The 20,272-nt window shown below is 41.0% G+C and overlaps 1 protein-coding gene across 1 annotated transcript in view; it reads left to right on the top strand.

The window, feature by feature from the left end:
• The window catches only part of LOC121269872 (ubiquitin-associated protein 1-like), a 34,101-nt gene extending 18,987 nt beyond the window's left edge, over positions 1-15,114 (top strand). Inside the window, exons 3-6 of the mRNA XM_041174910.1 lie at positions 1,999-2,754; positions 6,470-6,679; positions 12,647-12,748; positions 14,339-15,114. Of these exons, the coding sequence (XP_041030844.1) occupies positions 1,999-2,754; positions 6,470-6,679; positions 12,647-12,748; positions 14,339-14,473 (1,203 nt within the window). The 3' untranslated portion in view covers positions 14,474-15,114. The remainder of the gene's footprint in view (positions 1-1,998; positions 2,755-6,469; positions 6,680-12,646; positions 12,749-14,338) is intronic.
• The last annotated feature ends 5,158 nt before the right edge of the window (positions 15,115-20,272 follow it).

Below are 20,272 nucleotides of genomic sequence, written 5' to 3'. Positions count from 1 at the left end.
TCGGAAGTGTACCCGCCCATCAACTCCCCCCCCCCACCCCGCCATGGGGGGAAAATTCAGCCCTAACTGTTATTTGGTCTTGCTCACATTCCAATTTGTTGTGTACAAAGCTGAGTGACATATCAACTCCCGATTTGGAAATGTTTTCAAATCAGAGTTTTTGCTTTCGTTTTTACTTTCATGTTTTCATGATTTATTTGAGATTTATTTTTTAATTTAACTTTTCATCAGGAGGAGGGCTGGTCCTACCTCATAAAATGGGGATGCAGTCAGGTCCAAATGTTATCCTGATTTGAATTCGTTAATAAAACCTTTTAAACCTTACTCTTAACAGATTTTATTGACTTTTTCTTCAGGTTCAGCCATTCTTCCCATTTCTCCAAGTTTCACACCTTTTCTTAAAAAGAAGGTATATGCTCCAAGTCATTTTCCATTGCTTTTGTTGAGGTAACCACAATGAGGCCAGAAAGTCTTTCCAATACTGCCTCTCCCACTCCTGCCAATATCAACATGCAATGGCCTAGATTTTTCAGTCAGTGATGAAGGAGTAGTGTTTGCTGTTCACCTCGCTGAAAACTTGCCTACAAATGCTTTCACAGGCACTTGGGTGGGGACTTGGATCTAATCTGGCATCTGATCCAGAGTGATGCCTCCTATGGGGGATCAATGGCGTCTGCGAGCAAGAAGGAAACAGTGAGGCTTCTTTCTTAATCAGCTTGAAGTGTCCTCATTGAAATATGCGGAGTTAAAGCACGGATGTATGGTCCAGGAAATGTAAAGTAGATTTAATTCAATGTAAAATCACGTGCAGAAAGTGAAATAAAGGAATGAGACTCCACGCATGTAAAATTAACATTTCATGACCAGAGAGGTTGTTTCACAATAATTATAACTTAGTTCCCCATTAAAAGTTCACTTACTCCTGAATGGACCAGACCTAACTTTTCTTATGGTGTGTTTAGTCAATAACTAATGGGTAAGTACTCCAACTTTAGGTCATTGCTTGTCTTTCAATGTCGAACCTATTGGCGAGGCTCTTTGATAGTAGTCAATGGAGGAGCAGGGTAACTTGGATCACAACTTTTGTATTTCCTTCTAAGTATAACTGTGCAAGTGTGAACTCTGAAAGTCTTGTCTCATTTACTCCATATTAACAGTGAGTGCTGTAAGCCTCTCTGTTACTATTCATGCAAAATCCTGGCCAATCTGTGCAATAAATTGCTGATGCCTATCAAAGGACAGTTGTAAATTTCAGATACCAAGGATTTCGCCATTGTTCTTCTAGCTATTGGGTGTCTGGAAGTGAATTGCGAATCTTTATACATCACAAATCAAATTTAAAGTTTGTAAGCTGGATGCAAAACATTGGTAGTGTGTATAATCAAAACAGTAAGTATTTTGTCCATCCCATTTCAGATTTCACACAGATGTTAAAGAATCCATGTAGCCTGAAACTGGCAAACTGCAAAATTCCATAATCAATCAACAGTTAAACTCTGAATGCAATGAGTCCTTATTTACCACTAAACGGTAATTACACTCTTTGGCCCTAAAGGGACTTAGCCACATTTCAGCAGAACGATACATTGTGCCTTGCATGGTTATAAGGCTCCTAAATTTATAAAGCAAAATATCAACTGACTTGTCAAGAGCGATCCAAGAGAAAATCCTAAAGTCATTCACATGTAGATATGTGCATGAGAGAGAGAGAGAGAAAAAATGATTTGCTAATGAAAAGGGTCTCCATTTCAAAGATTATTTCCACAGTACTTTTACTATGTAAGAACTTTAATTACAATTCTGAATTATTGCCATTCATTTCCGCAAAATTCTACTCTTTGTCCACTGTAACTTTGGCAGAAGATTCACTCAAGTCCCTGAGAAGCAGGATTTCTCAGATCTTCGGGAGAGCCCCTGTGGAAATTTAACCACTACTAGTGTGTTTACAAAAAATGCTAACACTTTGTTATGACTAATGTAATTTTTAATCTTTTGCAGTATGATTTTACTCTGGAAAAGGAGATTTTGGAATGGCTGCGAGACTGTTCCCTAAGAGAACCTCCAAGGCTTATACCAACATGTCCACCATTTTGGCTTGCATTTTCTGATATTGATGGAGAGGATACAGATGACATGAATAATGACACTCACAATACAAAAGTTCAAAAGGATCATATGATTTTGCAAAGCAGGAGGTTCAAGAGTTTCAGTGTGACAGACATTAAATATATTCGCTCGAGGGTTGTGTATCAGTCAGACACAGAAAGCGATGATGGGTACTCGGAGGATGATGAACTCTCATCATCTGATGAAAATGAAAAGCAGAAGCTTCCTTCTGTGCCACTTCTCAGGAGCAAATTTAATCTTCATTCCAGATTCCTAGATAAAAGACCGGCTTCCTCCCCTTTCTGTTCAGAGAGCTCTTCCAGAAGTCGACACTGTGAGAGATGTTTCAGTGCTAGCTTAACTAGACTCCCTCACATGTCTGGCCGTAGGCCATCACCTCTTTGCAACAATCCTGATGGTGAGGAAGACATTAGGAAGCAAGGATCAAACTTATCGCAGGGATATATACCAAGAAAGCTTCGTAGAAAATCTCTCTGTCAGCACCAGAACAATAGAAACATCAAGAATCTGAACTCAGAACAAATTGCTATTGGAAGTCTACCATTATCCTCTGCCCGATGTCACTTGGAAAGGTCTTTCCTGATTAGAGCAAGAACTCCACTCAGAAAACACAAGCCACCATTCCCGGTAAGAATTAGGGGCATCTTCTTTTAACTCCATTGTGGAATTATACTGCTTGATATCATTCTTCTGTAGAAACTCAGTATCCGTATAAATACATTTCTCAGCAAGGAACAAACTCATTGTCACAAAATCTGGCATGCTTGAAAATGCCTAACAACACTGAAGGTGGACATGCAATTTCTCTTTTAATGATAAAATGGGAGAATGCTAATCCAATTAGCAATGCATTGATGAAATTGCATTTCAGAAATCATATGCTTCATAGCCATTTATTCCCAAGATTTTATCAGTGCTTCATTAGAAATTGATATCCTCCCACTTCCAATGGTGAGTAAGTTCATCCTTAGGGGCAGAATTCCCTTCTATGCCAAGTGGAAAACAGACAGACATGAATAAAAATTATATTTCAAGCTAATAACAATTTATCCATAACTTCTTCAGGATATGACTGGTAAGAAAGCTTGCTTTATGGCCGACACTCATAGGGGTTGAATTCTACTTCTACTCCAGTGTTGAGAGGAATTTCAGCCCAATATGTCTCAAAGCTCAATCTGACTTGTTCTCTGGTTCTTGCCCCTCAATGCCCAGCAACAGAAAATGACTTTGACTGCCACCTCTATTGACAGTATGAGCAAGATCTGGGACTAGCTATGTGGGGAGGTGTGAATAGGAAGCAGAGTCTTACATTTGTACATCCTGGTTAATTGTACAATGCTGGACTACCTAAATTACTTTTTAAATCTGTGCTCTGTGATCATTCTAGAATACATTTTGCTACTTCCCTTTCCAAGTTTTGCTTTGGTAAAATAACTACTTCATTATAGTGAAACTGAAAGCCTCATTCTCTCACCTTGTCCAATGAGTTAATATCTTTCTTAAGGAAGTTATGATGAACCTTTTATAAAAGATTGGTTTGGCCTCAACTGGAATATTGTGTCCAATTCTGGGCACCACATTTTAGGAAGGATGTGATGGCTTTGGAGAGGCTTTGCAGCAAAGCCTTACGAGAATGGTTCCAGGAATGAAGGACTTCAGTTAAATGGATAGGTCAGTGAATCTAGGGTTATTCTTCTTAGAGAAAAGAATGTTGAGTGGAGATTTGATAGAGGTGTTCATAATCAGGAGGGGCCTAGACACAATAGATAAACTGTTCCCATTCGCAGAGGACACCAATTTAAGGTGAATGGTAAAAGAACCAAAGGCAACATGAAGGGAGAACTTCTTTATACAGCAAGTGGTTATGATCTGGAATGCACTGTCTGAAAGAGTGGTGGATGTAGATTCAATCATGACTTTCAAAAGGGAATTGGATAAGCACCTGAAAGGAAAGCATTTGCAGGGCTTCAGGGAAAGGGCTGGGGAGTGAAACTAGCTAAATTCTCTTGCAGAAAGCTGGCAGTGGTTTGACGGGCTGAATGTTGTGCTCCTGTGCTGTAACCACTCTATAATTCTAACTCAAATGAAATTTGGCTAAATAACATATTGGGCAAGGGAAAGGATCATTCTGAACTACCAACCACCAATTTAATTTAACAAACTCAATTAATGAATCACATTTTCAGCCATCCATCGCAATTAGTTAAAGTCAAGTCAGTTAGTAAAAGTTCCAGAGAGTTCTGTTTAAATTACAACAGTTTCTTCTTTGCTTTCTTACCCTCTTCTAGTTCTGATGATGATTCCCAATATTTTATGTTGTGTTGAGAACCTTGGCATGTCAATGCTTCAAGCTTCTACATCTTCTACACAATCCAGAAAAATCCTTTTCTGATTTTTGCAGTTTTAGCTGCTATTATCCCTTTTCAGTCACATCGCCTTTCCAACAAGGTTACCTGTGCATTCATGTCTTTCCAATTGGGACTTTAACAACCTAAATAAATAGGCATTCAAAAGAGTTGGCTAGGGTACAGTCAAATCAAAATCATATCTCCTGCACAGCCTACTAAATTAACTTCGTCCTACTGGAATTTCTAACAAACTGTTAACTTTAGTACTATCAAATGGAGTTATAGGCCAAGCACACTTCAAAGTTGGAGACAACAGCCTCAGCCTTGAAAGAACCAAGGCTAGACTAAATAAGACCAGACTAAGTACGTCCCTGCAGAATGTGAAGAAAACGGGAGGTTAGTTATTCTGAGACACTCTGATCTTTCTCCTGGTGGCCAGTTTCCAAGTAGCTTTGGGAAAGTGCTTAGCATGGGTTGTCACCCATCCTCTTGTATGGCATGGACACAACCAGTGAAGCAGAAAATGCTTCAACAACAAAATAAATTTAATTCATTAATACTGTCCTCCATCATATTGCTCCATTGTATTCTGGAGAGGCTGAGCTAGTAAGCTCACAGTTTGCCCACAAATACAGCACCATTCTTTTCCCCCTCTTCACTGCAGACTCTGCTGATTCACTACTAGACAGGTTCTTTAATAGCAAGTTTCCAGCTGTCAATCAAAACTGCTGATCCTAAAGCAGCAATTTGAAACCGCAGGGTGTAAATGCCAATGATGGAAAGTGGGCCTGGCTAGATGTTTAATATATTATAATGTATTACGGCTAATTTAAATTATGGTTTGCATTAAATGTGTAACACTGACTGAGAATCATTTCCTTTTACATCCCATGGATGTTAATTGGAACTATCAAATCCTAACTCAAAGAGCTCTTACTACTTGTTATTTTTAACTCTTGACTTATCCTGGAAAAAAGTAACAGGCACTTTTCATGGGGGGGAGGGGGGTCACACCCCTTAACATTTGGCCCAATTATTTTTGACCACATATGCAATGGGCATTGCTGCTTGGCATGGATGCAATCTGCAAGATGTTGCAAACAGTAATAAATCCTAACTTCCATTTTTACTTGCAGGCCACAGCATTCGAGACAGGTTGATCAGGAGGACTGAAATAGGAAAAGTTTCCAAACCATCTTTGAAAATGTTCTGATGAAATGTCATTGGTCTGAAACGATAACGCTGTTTCCCTCTCCATAGATGCTGCCAGACCTGCTGAATATTCAGAGCACTTTCTGTTTTAAATTGAAAAATCCTGCTTGCCCAGGAAATAGCATTAAATCATGAAGCATTTTTGTTCCATAAAAAAGACATTGGCACATCGTATGCCCACCTTTTTTAATGACATTCAAATGTCAGACAATGCAGAAGAGAATGAGACAAGTTCGCTGGGGCACTCTTTCAATTTTATTAAAATCACTTTTTTAATCAAATATGAACAACTCATTCAGTGATGTTGTTTCAAGCAATTGTGTAAAGGTGCAAAAACTAGGCAAGAGGCACAAATATTAAATACTGACTGAGCTCCAGTTTAGAGTCTCGGTTGAGACTTTCCCTGCTGACGCTACAGCAAGAAACCAGAATTGTGTTTCAACATTGTAACATGCTGTGAGCTGAGCCAAGATCCCGGAATAACTAATTATTCTTTCAATGAACTCATCTTTAAATGTGAAAATCTTAACATTCTAAGCAAGTACCGACTGTGAGGAGATAGTGTAATAAAGGCTTCGATGTGACCAAAGGATATGTGATCCCACTGTTGTTGGATGTGTTGTTAAATAGGGACACTCGGAATAGATCAATATGAAACAAAAGGAAAAGAAAACTTTCCCTGGATGAAAACAAATAAAATTCTTTCGTAAATCCGAAGGTTCTTTGCGTGGAATACACTGATAGATAACTTGTCTTCTGAATGTTTGTTTATTTTTTCATAGGCCCTCAGTAACCATTCCTGCTTTCCAGCTCCTCCGTCAACTCCAAGACCTTTATATTCCCACAAAACTCTCCCAGACTCTACTGCTGACCTACTATTGGCACTGAGTCAAAAAGAGCAGGACCTCATTCAGCCAGTGATGAAACAGGGATATCCAATAAGCAGAGTGATTTGGGCTATCCAGAATGTTGGACAACAAAGCACGAAACAGGTGTGTTAATTCCTGCAGGAGCAGAGGGGTGGTGAGGTGTCATTAAATGTTTTCACAACATCAAATCAAAATGTACTTTTAAAAACTTTGCTTTTTTTAGTTTTTCCTTTCAAAATGTTAAATCGTTATGCAAGGAGAAAAAGAAATCAAGAATAATTTCAAGTTTTGTAGGGTGGTCACTCTCCTGGATAGCAGGTTGGTCAGGGAGTGAATCTGAAATCCAGCCTCCAGTGGCATTGAGACTTGTACCCCACCCTCTAGGTGACATTCGATAGTTTTCTGGGTGGGGCACTGAATTCAGTCCTTTGTTTCAACAGGCCATGTCTGACAAGAGGGAAAACTGAGATTAAAAACAAAAAACTGCGGATGCTGGAAAATCCAAAACAAAAACAGAAATACCTGGAAAAACTCAGCAGGTCTTGCAGCGTCGGCGGAGAAGAGCAAAGTTGACGTTTCGAGTCCTCATGACCCTTCAACAGAACTAAGTAAAAATAGGAGAGGGGTGAAATATAAGCTGGTCCACCCCCCCCCCCCCCACCTTAAACCAGCTTATATTTCACCCCTCCTATTTTTACTTAGTTCTGTTGAAGGGTCATGAGGACTCGAAACGTCAACTTTGCTCTTCTCTGCCGATGCTGCCAGACCTGCTGAGTTTTTCCAGGTATTTCTGTTTTTGAAGAGGGAAAACTGACCAGGCTACAGTTCCCCTGCAAAACGTTGCCTCCTAATAAGCAACAACAGAGCAGTCTGGGAAATCTTGGCATTGACCACTCATCAGACAGGACTTTCTGTTTTAGGTCAGAACCCCAGAGTTGGGGTCAAATATGGTCGTGGCCCTGCACCGTGTCAGGGAGTGGACACTGACATCGGTTTGCCCTGATTAGCTAATTCGTTACTAGAAGGCTGCTTGCCATCCAATTAAGGATGGTGGGTGGGCTCTTGAAGCTGGAGGGTCAATAGGAACCCTTCCAACAGTGAGGGAGCAGCAGGTTAGGGAGACAGAGAGAGCGCAGCCATCTTGAGGTGGCCTCTCAGTACTTTTAACATATTTGAAATTAAGAATGATTACAGTTGCAAGACCATGATTGTGGAGGGGAAACCTCGCAACAGAGCAGCATGCAGCTGCAGCTGTGACCAGATCGGTATGACAGCTGCAGTGGGTGGTGACTTCCAAGTAATCCTGGAGCACTGGCACCCACACCCACACCCCCTCCCCAGTTTGTCACTGGGGCCTCCTGTAGGCAGCTGCCACATTTCTGAGGCCCCATGGGGATCTATAGACTGAAAATTCCAGTTGGCCTCTGTTCAATGGCCTTAATTGGCCTTTTAATTGACTTATTAAGCTAACCGTATCCAAGGAAGTGGCAGAAATTTCGGCTGCAGTGGAGAACTGGCATGTCATCTGGCATGGGGAAATTCCATGCCTGCCCACCTCCCTTCCTGTCACCATATCAGGGCCAAAACCGTACCACCAGGTCCTCAGCTGAAGGAGAAAATCAATTGGTGACAGTAGTTAACTGGAGACCTTTGCATTCTCCCAAAGGGATGGGAAACATGGTCTGGGGTATCAGTAAAGCACACTGCCCTGTTGCTCAAAAGGAAGAATTTGGGGTATTCAGGAACAGCAGTGCCATTCCTACCCTGAAGGAGACATCAGTGACCTGACCCATCTGTTCCTCTTGGGGAGGGGGATGTAGGACACTTGGAGACATCAATGTGCTGGTCTATCTACTCCTCCTGGATAATGGAGGAAGCAAAGTGATTGGTGACCAGGGCCATCTATCATTGTTGATTAAAGAAGAATTGCAGTTGTCCAAAACCACCAGTGGCAATAGCAATAATCTAAACTCAACAAATACTCAGGGAATCAATATAACTTGAACCATCTCTGCTTGACATGTGCAGGTTAAATTTCAAATTTAAAGAAACTATATATATCTGCTGTCAGAACGTGCTAGTTTGTATGGCAACATCACACACATTGTTTTAAGACAAATTCAAAGATCCATATAAAATTCTTTGAAATAATAACCTCTATTTTTTTCCTTGAAAATCAGTACTGTAAAAGGAATTCTGATGTAGTCTTGGTTTGATGTTTGATAGTTTGGAATTATGGCTGAACTAAACAAAGCAGATTAGCTTGAAAACATTAAAACCTTTGCTGCATTGATTACAGAAATAAAGTACTTTATTCAATGGGCCAGAATTTACTGTAGCCAATGAATAAACAGTGCCTGCCTCCATGCCCATTTAATTTCTTTGACCTTTTGTACTGGAAGTTTCTCTAAGCACAAGATCCAAACAGCAGTGCCCTGTGTATGGCATCTAGGACCTATATGAACAGGGCAACCAATTGCGTATCTCCTTAACCAATCACATTGAGAATCATTAATGAGCAGTGCAGTATCAGAATCAAGAAATGTCAATTAGAATAGTGAAATCAATGTCAAATCAAATGCAGAAAGCAAAATAAAGAGAGGAAAAGAAAGACTGAATTAAGAGAGTGAGAGAAAAGAGGCAGAAAGAAAAAGTTTAAAAAAAGTAATTATTTTTTTAAACCACCAACAACAATTAAAATCTGATGGAATGAGACTCCACACTTGTAAATGTTAATTTTCAGTGCTTGATATTGTTTCGCAGTAATTAAGACTTCTTGCACTGTTAAAAGGGGTGCTTAGACTGAAATGGACAAGTCCTAAATTTCTGTAGCAAGTTTAGTCCATACAAATGATGTCAGTACAGGAACTTAACACCCTCTAATTCATTTGAATAGGGAGCTAAACAGTGAGATGCTGTTTTTGTGCAGCTTGCAGCATATCTCAGACAGCAAATTATGGTTTTTCACTTAATTGCACATCTGCGCTTGCCTGAAGTTACTTAATGGGCCAGAATTTACTGTAGCAAGTGGGTGAACAGTGCCTGCTTCCATGCCCATTTGAACATAAATAATGATAAGTGCTGTTAGCCTTTACCATTATATTTACAGTAAATTCTATCACAATATAAATCCTGGAATTGTTCTGCGGTAAACATGTTAGACTCCCTTGGCAATAATCACTTCAGCTGAAAACCATTTTATTTCTGCTCAACTAATTCCACAGTAAATGTAAACTAATGAGAGAAGCTTAAGTTGCAAACATTTTTTGGCTCCATCAATTTTTTTTTTTTGTAACTTTTAACCTTCAGCTTTAGAAATTCTTAACATTCTCAGTGTGGATGTTTTGAAAGTGAGGAAAGACACTCACTCAACTGTTAGGAATAGTTTTCAATTGGAGAGCTGCACCACTTGTAGCTGCCGCCAGTTTCCAGAATTACTCTTTGCATTTAACCAGACTTCATTGACAAGGCATTTCAAATGCTAATGACAAAGAGTTAGCAATTTTTTTTTCACTTTGCATTGATTTTGAAAGCAAAAACAATCTAATGATGGCCTAAGAAGAAACTTAGAGGTCAGGATTCTTCTCTTTAGCTTTACTTTCCTGATAAGCTTTGATCAGCGTCATACAGAATGTAACCTTATACACTGCTGAATAATGGAGGAATCCATACCATCATACAGATGCTCTGCATTCGTAACCCTTACCCTGTTGATTAAGAAGAGGGTCCATACAGCCGGACAGTGAGTAACTCTCTTGAATAAAAATAGGCTCAACTCTTTATAAGGTGCTGAATAACCAAAGCCTCTGCATTGACACAGTAGGTAACACTTACCTGCTGCAAAAACAAAGGCTCTGCAAAATTATACCGTGCGTGACACTAACCCTGCTCATTAAACAGGAAGTCTGTATTTTTTATATATTGTAACTTTTATTAGAAACCCAAGCCAGAATTTTCCGGCCCTGTTGGCATCTGTGTCATGGTGGATGGGGGGACAATATGGTGAGATGCCCAAAAATCGGTTTCTCGGCATCGTGAAACAGTTAGCGACCACCCGCTCCGCACATCAGTGGCAGGCTGAGTTTCCTGCTGCTGTGCATCAGGAACCTAATTTCAATACTTTAGCATTATAAGCCCTGCTCGCCGGAATCATCTCCCCCACACTGGATCATCCGGGATTACGCTTTCATGTTTCACAACTGTGGGCCTGGTGAGCTACCCTTCACTCGGGACTTCGAGGTTTGCTCACCTACCTTGCTTCAGGCAGCACTCGCTGTCGTCAGCGCCAGGCTTTGCAGGGCAGGACAACATCACTTTTAGGGGGCCTCATGATAGGTCTCTACCTACCAGACCAGCCTTAAGGGGGATGGCTTTTCAATGGCTGCTGGGCAAGGTCTTTCTTGGGGAAGGGGGAGAAGTGGCCTGAGGCAAGGGAAGAGGCTGCAGGGTGAGGCCTGTACTGGGGAAGGGGGGGTATCCCAGGGTGTGTGTGTGGGGGCACCTGTTGACCTGTGCAAATGGCCTCAAAGGGGTGAGAGCTGAGGAGACAGTCTCCAGAGGAGATGAGGCCAGATGGAGATGTGAGGGTGTGTGTGAGAAAATGAGTGGTGATGTCCCTTGAGCTGGCAGTGAGTGAGATGTCCGTGAATCTGTGATGGGCTTGTGAGTGTGTAATTTTAGAGTGATGAGATAGTTGCCTTACCCTGGCGGTACAGTTGAGATCATTCATCCTCTTTCTGCACTGCATGGCTGACCTCTTGTGTGTAGCATTAGCACTGACCACCTCTGCCACTACCTCCCAAGCTAGAGTGGTGAGACTGATAGGCCTCCTGTGGCCAGAGTGGGAGTAGAGGACATCACAGCATGCGGAAGGCGTCCCAGGGAGGCGTCACTGAAATCGGGGGGCTGCACTGTTCTTGGCTTTTGGGGCCATGCCTTCACCGGAGCAGTCCTGGGCTGCAAGCATTGAGAAGTGTGCATGCGGCTGCAGTTTCAAAATGGTGTCCTGCATGAGGAAGCAGCAAGAATACGGCATGGCGGGCAAATCTGGGACAATTCTGCCCCCAGTTCTGACCTATTGACCTGCAAGTCTCACTTTGATAAGCACTAAACATGTTAGGAAAAAATCCCCTATTTGTCAATGTAGTGCAAGGTATTTGAGATAAAGCTCATTATAAAGCTATCCTAAAAGTTCTTCTGATGTCTTTTGTGTCAGCTGTGGCTCAGTGGGTAGCACACTTGTTTCTGAGTTCTAAGGTCCTAGGTTCAAGATCCATTCCTGTACTCCAGCACAAAAATCAAGGCTGTCATTACAGTACTGAGGTCGTGCTGCACTGTAAGAGGTGTTTAGAATGAGATGTTAAAGTAAAGCCCTGTTCACCTGCTTAGGTGAACATAAAATATCGCACAACACCATTTTGAAGAAGAGTACCCTCATGTCCTTGTCGATCAACATCACAAAACAGATTATCTGCTCATTATTGCATTGCTGTTTGTGGGAGCTTGCTGTGCACAATTTGATTGCTGTGTTTCCTACACTATAACAGTGATCACACTTCAAAAGTACTTCATTGTCTAGAAAGTGCTTTGTGATCGCTGGTGGTCATGAAAAGTGCCAAATAAATACAAATCTCTATTTCTGTCCTTGTATTCTCTGAATTTTGTATAAGTCATTTGAAGATTGAACATTTCACTGGGGGTTATATATAACTATTGAATGATTAAGTTACCTGAGGAATAGTGTGTGTTAATTGTTTTAACTCAATCAGAAAAATTATTGAAATAACTAAATGAAAATAAGTGTCAGATAAATAGAATTTAGTTTCATAATTTGAGCAAACATTGAATTGTTTTCTAATCCCTTCCAATTCTTTACTTATAACCAACATGTCGTAAAACACCAGAAATAAATTGAGAATCAAATAATGAGATAGGTTCGACTGACCATAATGATGCATTTTTTGTAACTGTTCTTAAATAGCAGTAGCCACCAATGTTCGTGATCTTTCTGTAATTTTGCACGAAAAGTAATGTTAGGGGTAATATTTTGTGATGCTTTCATTCTTTAATTGTCGAATGGTTGTATGCCAGATCCTCAAGTACCTGAGTGCCTGGGACCGTCTCTGTAAGGAGGGCTATGAGAAGAGACTAGTGGAAGAAGCCATGGAGATATTTCAGAATTCAGAGGAAAAGGTCTGAAGCTCTTTAATGTCCTTTATTTTCAAAGTATCATTACCCTTTTTTGCTTATTCTGTCCTATAGACATCATATTACCTAATCTTTTACCCATATTCCACTGAATAATGTCACTAGAAATTTCTGCTGGCAATAAAAATAACCTTTATTAGAGACCAAGGAAATCCCTACTGGTTTTAATAACTGATGGATTGCTTTTGAAGTGCAGTCACCACTGTATGAGTGCTACTGGCTGAATCATACAGGCACAGTAGTGTAGCACTCCCTTACTATTGCACTGAAGTGATAGCCTAGGTTATTAGCCAAGCTCATAATGAGGTTTGAACCTAAAACCTTCTGACTCCAGAATAAGAATGCTACAAACCAAACCAGATATTAACTATTTACTTCAAAATGAGTTAACACTTCTGCTAAAATAACAGACAAAGATATGGGCATGTTATGCATTTATCTTAATTAACATAGTGATGACAGCTTCTACTCTTCAAGGAGACTGTGTGCAGTATTGTTTAAAATGACTCTTAATCTTACAAGGTTTACTAGTTTTTGATCAAAACAATGTAATATAGATCCTGCAATGCATTTGCATTGAGTTGAATTACCTTGATGGTTTTGTGCAGTTGATTTCCCCCTTTCAAGAATGGAATAGTAATTAAGATTAAGAATCAAACCTTCAAAAAGAATTAAAGCAAAATAGTGTGGATACTGGAAATCTAAAATAGAAACCGGAAGTGCTGGAAAAACTCAGCAGGTCTGAGAGCATCTGTGGAGAAACAGAGTTAATGTTACGAGTAAAATATGACTCTCCGAAAGAAGTCATATTCGCCTCAAAACGAATAGTTTATTTATTGTAATTTATCAATTGGTAGTCCCAAAGACCTGAGTCTGCTTAGATTTTCAGTGGCGTTGTGACAGAAAATTCAGTCACCTATATCTTGGCCTGTTTCTCATGCACTCTTCTGCTCTGTATTGCACTTGTTGCATCATATTACAGCTTGCTGTTCCGATCTATCTTAATTATTGTGCCAGGCCTCTGACCACTAAATTATACCCTTTGAATATTACTATGTCAATGTCTAATTTGTTTGTATAAAATTATTTTGTTATTTCAATGCTTCGGATGAAGGATAATCGTTAAGTGCTCACCCGTTGATATTTAAAGTGCTTGATTGGTCAGCATCCGTCTTTCTCTGAAAGTTAGACATGGGGCATCAAAAAGTAAGAAACCTGGAAATGTTTCATTTGTGGTTATTCTGAAGAATTTCTAGAGCAAGCTCAATTTGTTTTGAAATCACAAATGCTGGTGAAATTTGAACAGCAAAGTCCTTCCTAATGCCAGAGTGTGCAGGATTATGAGATCTACGATCATTTGAAAGCTTCAAACTCTCCATAAAATGAAGCCTGATGGTTCCCTGCGGTCCCTCCTGTTCTCAGTTTAGATCGTGTGATAGCAGCACAGTTACTCTTTGTCTGGATTTTATCACCATGTCCTTCAAAGATGTCCAAAACTGATAAGCTGAGCTGCTTTTGTTTGCTGCCAAACTTCACTGACTCCCTTTTTCATTTCTTGCACCCTTCTGCACGCAGGCAGCAGAGTTCTTGACCTTAATGACACAATTTGACGAGATGGGTTTCCAGCATGAAGATATTAAGGAAGTTCTTCTCATCCACAACAATCACCGGGAAAAGGCACTGGAGGAACTTATGACACGCGCCCGATAGTAGATAAAGCTTCTATATTTGGTATTGTGCAATTAAGTAGTCTAATCCTAAATCTCCTGGATATGGCATTTGTTTATTCTTATCCTTTATGCAGTCTTTAAAAATGGATCTACCCTTATTGAAAGCACATTATATATCTGTACAAGGTAAAGCCATTTTTAATATATAAAGTAATTTATCCAGTATTTGAAATACAGCAATGCTCCCCATCCCATTCTGTGTTTATACTGCTTATGTAGTAAGGAGAATAATCTGGTTCAGTTAATTGTTATTTTAAGTGTTTATTTGAAAGTATGTTTAATTAGAGAAAATTGAGGTTCTTCTAGGACGGGAGTCAGACCGTTAAGCTGACAACACAAAGACAGTGTTGGAGTTCAGAGTGAGAACTGGGTGTTTTCGACATTGTGTCCTTGCGCATTATAGACTAAGGGCAGCATGTAAATGAGAAGGAAGAGGGGATGAAAAATAAATCCCTGGGGAACTCCTGAGGTGAGGGGAAGAAAAGCCATTGGAGGAAATTCTCTGGCTATGACTGGATGAGTGAGAGGCCTGCCTCCTAGCTGGGCTTAGCTTTAGAAATAAGGCAGAAACCAGGAGCACAGCTGCAGGCCTATCCTTAAATCGGATTCTGCTGGATTGGGTATTGTGGTATATATTCTTAAGGAACCACATGCTGACCATACCTGGTTTCCACAGGACTGTCAGTTCTTCAGGAAAGTTTAAAACTCCTTCTCCTTAATGATTGGACTGGGTACTTTGCAGGATAGATTTAAGAACCCAGCAGTTTTTAAAAACAGAATTTTTTTTTTTAAATAATTATCAGATAGCACCAAATGCCAGAGCTGATAAAGAAAAGATTGAACTGAATGTAACATTCAGTTTATTGGAGCCTGCAGACAGAGGCAACCTTTTGAACTGTAATATTTTAATGCTAATGATATCCTAAAAACTCCTAAGTCTTTAGCTTAATACGGTAGCTAAGCAGCTAGCAACATCAAAGAGTGGATTCATTTTAAAAAGTACACAGAATTCCAAGGCTTATTTTGTAATGGTAATGCAGGGCGGTAATATTTAACAGTGTTTATGATGGAGTTGTGGTTATTCTTAGAATGTGGCCATCTTGAAATTCTCTTGAAGCAAATGTTTTGTTAGCATTGAGATCTCTGCATTAAAACAAATGAAATTCGATGAGACATTAGATTAAAAGCTGGACGTATTAAAGCAGCAGCTGGTTCATAACAAGAGGCTAAACTGCAGTGGGCACCTGCCCATTAAAAACAAATGATTAGTTAGGAAATAATTAGAAGTGCAAAGTCTGAATCCTAATAATGTGGAACTCGGAGGCTGAACCCTAGCATATAGCGTGTTGTTACAATCTGCCACATTTTAACTTAATTCCTTCGTCTGAACGCTCACTTGATGGACAATTCGATAGAACTATTGAAGGAGAAGTGGCTATTCAGCTCAACATTGCTCACTGCAGGAAAACACTGAAGAATCTGAAAATGCTAATGTGTTGCTGGCAATTTCTTTTTGAACAAAGACAGCATGTGATATTCTAACTTTGGGTGATGCTGCAAATGGACAACATTGAACCCCAACCAATTACAGCGCTCGCTGTCTTAAATATACGCAATGAATGGACATCCCTTTTGAAGAGAGAATTCCAAAGATCCACAACCCTTTGAGGGAAAATATTTCTCCTCATCTCAGCCCGACAAGGCTGAGCCCTATTCCAAGACTGCGACCACCTAGTTCTAGACTGGTCAACTGGCGAAACGTCCTCCAGCATCTACCCTATCAAGCCCCTTAAGAATTGTTTGTTACAATGAGGTCATCTCTCATTCTTCTTTATTCCTGAGAATATAGGCCTAGACTACACAATATCTCATTAAAGGACAATCCCCTCACCTCAGAAATTAAGCTAATGGGCCTTCATTGCAAGGAAAGTTGTCCTTCCTTAGATAAGGAGACCAAAACTGCGCACAGTACTGAAAGTGTGGTCTCACCAAGGCCACATGCATTTGCAGGAAGACTTTACTCTTACAGTCTTTGTTATAAAGGCTAACATATTTAGAACCTTCAACCTAGGTGACCCCTGCTCTTCTTTCCAAGTCAAAACTATTCTTTTCTTCAATAATAAAAACAGAAAATACTGGAAAAACTCAGGTTTGGCAGCATCTGTGGAGGGGGAAGGAAGAGTTAACGTTTTGTGTCTGTATGACTCTTCAGGGCTAAAGAGAAGTGGAATGTGATTGATTTTATACTGTTTAAGTGCGGGGGGAGCAAAATAGAAGGTCAGGGGTAGGTGGGAGGTAAGGAGAAATTTGACAAAGATGTCATGGACACAGGACAAAGCAAGTGTTATTGGTCATCTGTTAAAGACTAAAGCAGGTGCTGATAGTGGCATAAAGGTAAGATGGCAGAATGCGTTAATAGCAAAACAAGAGTCAGCATCCTGTGAAAGCAAAACATTTAAACAAATGACAGAGGCCCTGTTTGGGGACTGGGGCAGCAGGGTGGGGAAAAAAGGATTTAATAAATAAATCAGTTAAAAAAGGGTAAAGATGGAGCAGAGAGTTCGTGGTCTGAAATTGTTGAGTCCGGAAGGCTGTAAAGTGCCTAATCAGAAGATGAGGTGCTGTTCCTCCAGTTTGCGTTGGGCTTCACTGGAACAATGCAGCAAGCCAAGGATGGACATGTGGGCATGAGAGCAGGGTGGTGTGTTGAAACGGCAAGCGACAGGGAGGTCTGGGTCATGCTTGTGGACTGAGCGAAGGTGTTACACAAAGCGGTCACCCAGTCTGTGTTTGGTCTCTCCGATGTAGAGGAGGCCACATTGGGAGCAGTGAATACAGTAGACTAAATTGAAGGAGGTCCAAGTGAAGCACTGCTTCAGCTGAAAGGAGTGTTTTGGGCCTTGGACGATGAGGAGGGAGCAGGTAAAGGGGCTGGTGTTGTACCTTCTGTGATTGCATGGGAAGGTGCCTTGGAAAGGGGATGAGGAGTTGGGGTGATAGACAAGTGGACGAGGGTGCTATGGAGGGAACAGTCCTTATGAAATGCTGACAGGGTGTGTGAGAGGGAGATATTTTTGGTAGTAGCATCACGCTGGAGTTGGTGGAAATGACAGAGGATGATCCTTTGAATGCGGAGGCTGATGAGGTGAAAAGTGAGGACAAGAGGGACCCTATCATGGTTCTGGGAGGGAGAGGAAGGGGTGACCTAAGGGTGTGACTATGGGTACCTGCATGGGCCCCAGTTATGCCTGTCTTTATCTTGAGTATGTGGAACATTTCTTGTTGCAGCCCTACCTAGGCTGCCTCCCATGGCTCTTTTTCTGGTACATCGATGACAGTATTGGTGCCACTTTATGCTCTCGTCTGGACCTGGAAAAATTTATCGATTTTGCTAACACTTTCCACAACTTTCTTACCTTCACATGGTCCATCTCTGACATTTCCTTTCCCTTCCCTTCCTTGACCTCTCTACCTCCATATCTGGTGATAGACTGACCACCAATATTCATTACAAGACCATCGACTACCACAGCTACCTTGACTACAGCTCCTCACACCCTGCTTCCTGTAAAGATTCCACCCCATTCACCCAGTTCCTTCACCTCCGTCGCATCTGTTTTCATGATGCTACCTTCCAAAATGATGCTTCTGACATGTCTTCCTTTTCCCTAACTGCGGATCCCCTCTGACTGTGGTTGACAGGGCCCCTCACCATGTCTGATCCATCTCCCACACCTCTGCCCTCACTCCTTCCTCTCCCTCCCAGAATCATGATTGGGTCCCCCTTGTCCTCACTGTTCACTCCCCCAGCCTCCGCGTTCAAAGGATCATCCTCTGCCATTTCCGCCAACTCCAGCTTGATGCCACCACCAAACATATCTTCCCCTTACTGACCCCCCCACCACCTGATGGCATTCTATTGGAAATGTTCCCTCTGTGACACCCTGGTCCACTCCTCCATCACTCTCAATTCCTCACCCCCTTCTCACAGCACCTTCCCATGCAATTGCAGAAGGTGCAACCCTGCCCCTTTACCACCTCCCTCCTCATCATCCAAGGCCCCAAACAATCATTTCAGGTGAAGCAGCACTTCACTGGCACCTCCTTCAATTTAGTCTACTGTATTCGCTGCTCCCAATGCGGTCTCCTCTACACTGGAGAGGTTAAATGCAGACTGGGTGACCGTTTTGCAGAACACCTGTGGTCTGTCCACAAGAATGACCCAAACCTCCCTGTCACTTGCCATTTCAACACTCCACCCTGCTCTCATGCCCACATGTCCGTCCTTGGCCTGCTGCATTGTTCCAATGAAGCCCAACACAAACTGGAGGAACAGCACCTCATCTTCCGACTAGGCACTTCACGGCCTTCCGGACTTAACATTGAGTTCAACAACTTCAGACTACGAGCTCTCTCTTCCAACATTACCCCTTTTTAATACAATGATTTTTACATATTTTTTTATTGTTTATTTATTTATTTTTAAGATCCTTTTTCCTCAACTTCTCCACATCCCTGTGCCTCCAAACAAGGCCATCTGTCACTTGACTTTATGTTTTGCTTTCACAGAGCACTGACCCTTGTTCTGCTATTAACACATTCTGCTGTCTTACCTTTATGCCACTATCAACAGCTTCTTTAGTCTTTAACACTACCATCAATACTCGCTTTGTCCCGTGCCCATGACATCTTTGTCAAATTTCGCCTTAGCTCCCACCTTTCCCTGATTTATTTTGCTCCACCTGCCCCTTTTAAACAGTATAACATCCATCACATTTCTACTTCTCTTTAGGGACTCAAAATGTTAACTCTATTTCTCTCTCCACAGATGCTGCCAGACTTGCTGAGTTTTTCCAGCATTTTGTTTTTATTTAAGATTTCCAGCATCCTCAGTATTTTGTTTTTAACATTTTCTTCAGTTAGCAGATTTCACTGAAGGGCTTTTGGCTCTGGCACCCACCCCCTTTCATTCACTTCCAAAAAAAAAATCATCTCTTATAATCTAATTTTACATTTCCAGAGAGACCCATATGGTCCTGGCTGGAAACCACTCACTGCTTCTATTAGGATCTCCAAGTCCATTATGTTCCACCATCAGGAAAAGAGTTCTCTCACACATGCCAGCATTCTGTAGCACCATGTTTTGTTAGTTACTCTTTTATCTGTGCTGCTTTTTATCATATGAGTTTCAGATGGTCATTATTACAGATCATACAATAACTACAAATCATAGAACACTGGACAAAAATAAAGCACTCATTAAAGGATGTAAGGGTAAATTAAGTTTTTAATTCATTCTTGGGTTTGGCTGCCACTGACAAGGCCAGCATTTATTGTCCATCCTGCATCATCTTGAAAGGATAGTGGTGACTTGCTTGATACAACTGAACGGTTTGCCAAGCTACTTCAGAGGGCAGTTCAGAGTCAACCATGTTGAAGCTGCACTGGAGTCACATTCCTGATTTGTCTTTAACAAATTTATGCTGGCTTCCCTTTCCAATTGACTGTTAATTTTGCCGCAGTTTATCATTTCTAAAATTAGTGCATTAATAGCAGTTAACACATTTGTATAAAATTCAATGGGCCTGGAGTTGTTGGGGAAGTACTGATTACACTCCTTTTTTGAACAAGGCTGTAACATGTGCAAGTCTCCGGGCCTCTTTGCACCACTGCCCATATCTATAAGGAGGATTTGAAAATTATGGGCAGAACCTCTGCAATTTCCACCCTTTATTCCCTCAGTATTCTCAGATGCATCCCATCTGGTCCTGGTAACTTA

The sequence above is a fragment of the Carcharodon carcharias genome, chromosome 26, assembly GCF_017639515.1.
Source record: "Carcharodon carcharias isolate sCarCar2 chromosome 26, sCarCar2.pri, whole genome shotgun sequence".
Classification (NCBI taxonomy): Eukaryota; Metazoa; Chordata; class Chondrichthyes; order Lamniformes; family Lamnidae; genus Carcharodon; species Carcharodon carcharias.
The sequence above is the reverse complement of the archived record's forward strand: the minus strand, read 5'-3'. Positions and strand labels throughout refer to the sequence as shown.